This window comes from Ammospiza caudacuta, chromosome 1 (genome assembly GCF_027887145.1).
Source record: "Ammospiza caudacuta isolate bAmmCau1 chromosome 1, bAmmCau1.pri, whole genome shotgun sequence".
Classification (NCBI taxonomy): Eukaryota; Metazoa; Chordata; class Aves; order Passeriformes; family Passerellidae; genus Ammospiza; species Ammospiza caudacuta.
This window is the reverse complement of record NC_080593.1, coordinates 68,748,705-68,754,704: the sequence shown is the minus strand read 5'-3', so window position 1 is coordinate 68,754,704 and position 6,000 is coordinate 68,748,705. Positions and strand designations below refer to the sequence as shown.

Genomic DNA, 6,000 nt, shown 5'->3' with positions numbered 1-6,000 from the left:
ACCTGAGCGGCGTTGGGGGGCGCGGGGGGCTCCGCAGCGCGCTGCCCCGCGGGCGGCCATGCACGGCAGCGGCGAGCGCTGAGCCCCCCCGGCCTGGCCGCCCCCCGCCGGCCCGGGCCGATCCCGCCGCGGGGGGGCAGGGCTGGAGGGCGGCGGGCGGCCCGCGGGGACAGCGCGGAGCGGGGACGTCGCCCGCCTGCGCCCGGCCGAGCGCCATGCCGCGCCGGCTGGCCTGGCTGTGCTGCTGCTGGGCGCTGCTGAGCGGCGCCTGCCGCCCCGCCGAGCCCGCGCTGCCCGCCGAGGGCGGGGAGCCGCCCGCCGGCTCGGGCTTCCTCTACCGGCGGCTGAAGTCGCACGAGAAGCGGGAGATGCAGCGGGAGATCCTCTCGGTGCTGGGGCTGCCCCACCGGCCCCGGCCGCTGCCGCGGGAGCCGCCGGCCCCGCCGCCGGGACGGCTGAGAGCGGCACCGCGCTTCATGCTGGACCTCTACCACTCCCTGGCCGAGGGCGCGGAGGGAAGCGCGGGCGCGGAGAGCGGGGGCCGCCCGCCGACCCCTGCCCCGCCGCTGCCCAGCCCGCAGGACAGCGCCTTCCTCAACGACGCCGACATGGTCATGAGCTTCGTCAACCTGGGTGAGTGAGGGAAGGAGAGAGGGAGGGAGTCCTGGGATGCGCGGAGCCCACCCAGCCGCTCGCCCGTCCGTCCGTGCCGCGGACACCCCTGGCCCGGGCAGCGGGGACGGGCGGTCGCTGCTCGGTGGGGCGCGACGGGTTCGGGGCTTTGCTGGCTGGGACCCACCTTGGACTGCGCGGGTTTCGGCCAGGAGGGCAGCTCACATCGGGGAAGGGCAAAACCTTCGCGCAAACAGTCAAAAAAAAATGTACCCCAGCATGCAAAACCTTGGGGGGAGGGAGTGAGAGGAAGGAAGAAAAAAAAATATTTTTTTTTAGTTGTCCTTGTTCTGATGGTAGCGGTCAGAGCCTGTAGTAGTTCAGAATTAAGCACACCTTCGGCTGCTTCTTGAAGAGCTGGGGTCATGCCGGAGTACAGGTTGTGCTCACTCTATGCGAGGTCCAGCAGCCCAGAGATACCAGACTCAAGACTCTGGGCTTGAACAAAGTGTAGCTGCACTACTTCACACTGTCCTCGTCTTCTCACTTTTAAATATTTTTTGTTTGTTTTTATTTTACGGGGTCAGAGTTAGCGTGGTGGTGAATATGTGCACTACTCTGTGTAGGTTATTCTGGTGATTGAGCACGGGAACGCGAGAAAAGTCTGTGTCATGTGGAAATCTTAAATTAAGTTTTGTTAGATGTCAACCTGCTCTTCAAACAAATCATCCTGTCAGCAATGTGAAGGGCTCTAAGGCAGGCATTGCAGTGGGAAAATCATTAAGGTTTTTACTTAGAGGAGCTCTTAGTACTATGCAATTGTAAGGAAGCAGTGTAATTAGATTCAGCCTAATGTGGAGAATGAAAATATTTCAGTTGGCAAATAACAGTTCCTTTTTTTAGGGAATTCCTGTGAAGCTCAAGTGTCTTAGCCGATCAGCTGAAGACTTTGCCTTTTTACTTGTGCTGCCAGAGCTGTGTGCCAGAACTACAACAGCTTGTCTTGTTTTAAAAAAAAAACCAACAAAAACAAACCAAACCGAATTTGTTGTGTGTTTACTCATTTGGAGCAGGGCTATGTCACTGCAGCAGGAAATTTCTCGGAGCTCTCAGTGCTGGTACAGGTGTGTGCCATGCTCTGTGCATCTAGAACAAGAGCTGATTAATCTTTGTACCTGATGGAAATCACGTGGTAGGTCAGAAGAGTTGCAAATAGTTGGTGAGGGATTTGTCTGCATTGAAACAGAGGCAGCCACAACTCGTAAGGGTACAGCTGAGCTGCCTTAGGTGCTCAGACCTTCCAGGAATCTGGAGCCCTGGTGTCTCCTTGTACTGCAGGTATGTAGCTGTCAGGGTCTCATCTGCCTTGTTTTAAGTCAGCTCGGGGATGTTTAGGTGGTGTTGCCATCTCAGAGCTCAGATGTGTTTGAGACATCCTGAAATTGTTATGGATGAAACTGGCATGGTCTGTGGTCTCAGATCAGAAGCTGACATTTGGGAAATACTATACAGGTTTGAAATCCAAAGGGCACCTGTTTTTCTTCCCTCCCAGCCTCCCCAAACCTCTCTGTCCTTTGAATACGCAGAGCTGCTGTCCCTGTTCTTTGCCCTGGGGACTTTGAGGACCTATACTTAGAGCTGTGAGTTTGAGAAGTGTGGTGCTGACTGTAGTTGTCTATAAGCAACCCCCATGTCACATTGCACTTGAGGGATGTGAAACAAGGTGCCTGCGAGGGGCTAGGCAGTTCCCTAAAGAGCTGATTTCAGGGATAAGTGTGAGCATGTGGTGTTTAAGAAGGTAATTAGCTGTTTGTAAAGCACCAGGAGAGTATTATTAGATGGTATAATCTGAAAGTATGTGTTTCTTTTGAAAACAACCCCTTCCACTCATGATTCAAATCAGTTCTGAGAATTTGGGTCTAGACCCTTCTGTAACAACAAGGAAAATTATTCATGTAATGTAGGAAAATAGTGCAATTGAAATGCTAGTTATGTGTCTCAGGAAGCATGAATCAACTGTAGAAATTTCTCATCAACTTCCAAATCCCAAGTCATAAACCATAATGTCATTTAACGTGATTGTTTGTTACCAGAGTGTTGACAAATCGATGGGCTGGGACTGAACAGCTGTTTGGCTGTTTTCTGTGGCTTCTCTGACATACCAGGGAGTTTTTTGGGTCTTTCACCTGTGTATTGACATTTTCTTTTCCATTTAACGGTAATTCAGTTTGCAAAACTAGAGGAAGCCTAAGGTTATATTCCAATATAGAAACCAAAGGTTTGATGGGAGAAAGCCAGCTTGTAATCTGTCAAAGCAGCTTATTAGATGAAGCATTAAATGCAGCAAGAGATGGTGGGTGCACAGCAGAAAGGGAAGAATTCTTGATTTCAAGCACACTGACTAATCCAATGAAGTACATGTCAAACAACCCTGAAAACTCACAGCTGGAGTCTGCTTATAAGTGGACACTGCCAGAATTATTTTAGTTGGGGTTTTCTTCATGTGGCCATATATTCAGTTACTTCTGTTCAGTTAAAACTGATTTCTGAAGAATATTGTGTTCAACCTTAAAGACTTCCCATTCCATTATTGAAGAGGCAGCTACCAAAGAGATGTGAGGAGGGGCCCTTGCTGTTCTCTCAGGGTCAGGAGTGTATGGTATCACCCGGATATGCAGGTGAATGTGGCTGTGTGGGTGACCTGCCTGCAGGTGCTGATGCTGCTTCTGCTGCAGCTCAGAGCCAGACAAAAGTTTGATGCATCTTGTTGTGCTGGAAAGGCATCATCTAGGGCAGCTGTGCAGAGGAGTCCTACTTTGTCATGAAAGTTTGCAAGTGTTGATGTTCTTATAAAAGTGCATTTAATTTTTCCAGCCCTGTAGCCCGAAAAGAGTCACTAGCTTGTAGTCACTGCTGATTTTAAACATGCAGGGCTCCAGCCCTTCCTGACCAACCTACATCCTTCAGCCTGGGGACACAGCAGATGTGTTTTCTCTCTGAGGAAGGCTATGTTTCCATATGTGCTCGGGGTATGAGTCCTCTTTGCAAAGGTCTTGCAAAGCTGAGGGACTTTGGTGAAGTTTTGGATTATTCAGGCAGTGCAGGCTTGTCCAGCCTCAAAGGTGATAGTGTTCTAGGAGATAGTTTCTATTTTGTTTTGGTTTTTTTTTTTTTTTTTTAAGTGAAACAGGAAGGTCACAGAAGTGTGGAGGTTCTTCACACACTGGGAGTTGCTGTCTTACAGGGAGGACAAGAAATAGCAGTCTTTGAAATGGGGAATCTGGGATTTATCTGGCTTACCTGGTGGTGTCTGTATTGTGGTGTGGGCAATGATTCCCAGAGGGACTGATCATAGGGGAGCTTAGTGTGTCCAGGGTTTCCAGGAGATGCTTAGCACTTAGTTTTATGAAAAAAACTGCACCTGGACAGCAGTATCAGGGAGGAGAAATATTTTTTTGTTCCCATTGTAAGCAATATCACATGAAATATAAACCAGTTCAGATAATTTAGATAATAAATTTAATCTATCAGGTTAAATACCAAAACATAATTTGACAGAAAACATAACCTGACCTTGGTAAATCTAGTCCCTTTTTTGGGAGGATGATCCTAGAAGTGTCTGTTTTGGGTGTTTTCATTAGGATGAAGCGTCCGACAAGTGCCTGTTTCTTTTCATTTCACACATAGGAAGCCTGGATAGCCAGCACAGATGGAAATATCTGCATGGATTCACTGAGGAAGCAGGGTTCCAAACTCCTGTGCTGTGGAAATGGCTGTACAACAGGGTTGTGGGGCTGGGGTGGGGAATGCATTGTGGGCCAGCAGTTGCCTTTGTGAAACTGTTCAGCTCTTCTTGTAGGAACAGCCTCGATATAAATATGTGGCATGTCTTGACACAGTAGTGTTGGGAGAATAACATCTATTAATGTTTCCTATCTGTATATGTACCTGCCTCATGGGACAAGATAAGGTTATCTCCTCTTGGCAGAACAGCCTGGGGTTGGTATGGAGATACTTCTTGAGGCAGTGATGCTGGATTGACAGCTTGATCCCAGTGTTCTCAGGCTCATCAGTACTGATGTGAAGGAGATCTGCACTGCATCCTCTGTTTCACCAGCTGGTGTCTTCAGAGTAGTGCATGCTGTGTGAAGCAGCAGAAAACAAGGCCCTCAAAGACTTTGCTACTTTAATGGCATCCAGAATTATTTGTGTATCATGAAGGGTGCTGTGAAGCAATCCTGTGTCAGAGCATGGTCTTCACCCATGTCTTCCTATCCTGGCATCCACACTGAGAGGAAAAAAGCCATGCACTTCCTACAATCAAACCCAAGGAATTTAGTGGCAGTCTGAGTTTCTGCCATGACCCAAATCTGGGGCTGTTGGTAGACGTGCAGGAAAAGTCTGAACCCATCAAACCTGCCAGAGATAAGGATCATAAAAAGTGTGCTTTGGGGTGTGGTACCTGGTTATTCAGCATTGTGGCTTTTTGTAGCAGACTAGCAGCACTGATTCACTGTACATCCACTTTTGGAGAGAGGGTTTTCCCTTTTATCATGAGACCCACAGATCCCTTGGGAGGGCTTCATGCAAAAGGTTGAGGGGAAGCTCACCTTTTGCCAGCCAGTCCTGCAGTCAGCCCTGAAGCTTCAACATTATTTGAATTGGGGTTGGGGTGGAAAGACTCTTCTTCTATTTTTGAATCCCTAAACTCCAGGCAGTCCCCATCTTCCCTGCAAGACTTCAAGTGTCAGCTGGGGCAAGGGTGCTCCCTTTCAGTGCAAGGAAGTTGCTTGGAGGTAGCTATAAGACTTGTTGTACAAATACACTCTCTTTCTCCTTTCCTATAAAGCAGCATCTTATGGATGTGATGTCTTACAAACAGGCTTTTCATCTTTTTGGCAGTGGTTACCTACCAGATTTCCTTCTAGGAATGATCTCGCCCAAATCCATAGCACCTTAGGTGCAAGCAATATGCCTTTGTTCTGCACAGCTTTTCACAGGAGGGAAGCAGTGCTCCAACATCCTTCATGTGTTTCTAAAGCAGGTGAGTTTTTTCATCTGAAGGATTTGATCAGCCCACCTGCCTTTTTCCCAGCACCGTGCTTGCTGTTGGGAGATACAAAATTAGGCAACCAAGATGTCTCAGGGATGTTGCGTGATTGAATTGATGGGACCGTACCATTCATACTGTCATCCCATCTGTTTGTACTCTTGGCCACGTGTTGTAAAGGTCAAGACATCAACTCAGAGGGAATAACTGGAGTGTGTGATGCTGCAGATCTGGCTGTGCTGCCAGCTGGCTGTGTACAGCCTTGCTTGCTCGGCATGTGAACAGTGTCCTCCACGTGTGTCCAGAGCAGGCCAATACTAGAAATCATGAAACTGATG

At 49.0% G+C, this 6,000-nt stretch overlaps 1 protein-coding gene across 1 annotated transcript in view; it reads left to right on the top strand.

The window, feature by feature from the left end:
- Positions 1–215: 215 nt before the first annotated feature.
- Positions 216–6,000, top strand: part of BMP6 (bone morphogenetic protein 6) — an 88,190-nt gene continuing 82,405 nt past the window's right edge. The window contains exon 1 of the mRNA XM_058800439.1: positions 216–633. Within this exon, the coding sequence (XP_058656422.1) occupies positions 216–633 (418 nt within the window). The remainder of the gene's footprint in view (positions 634–6,000) is intronic.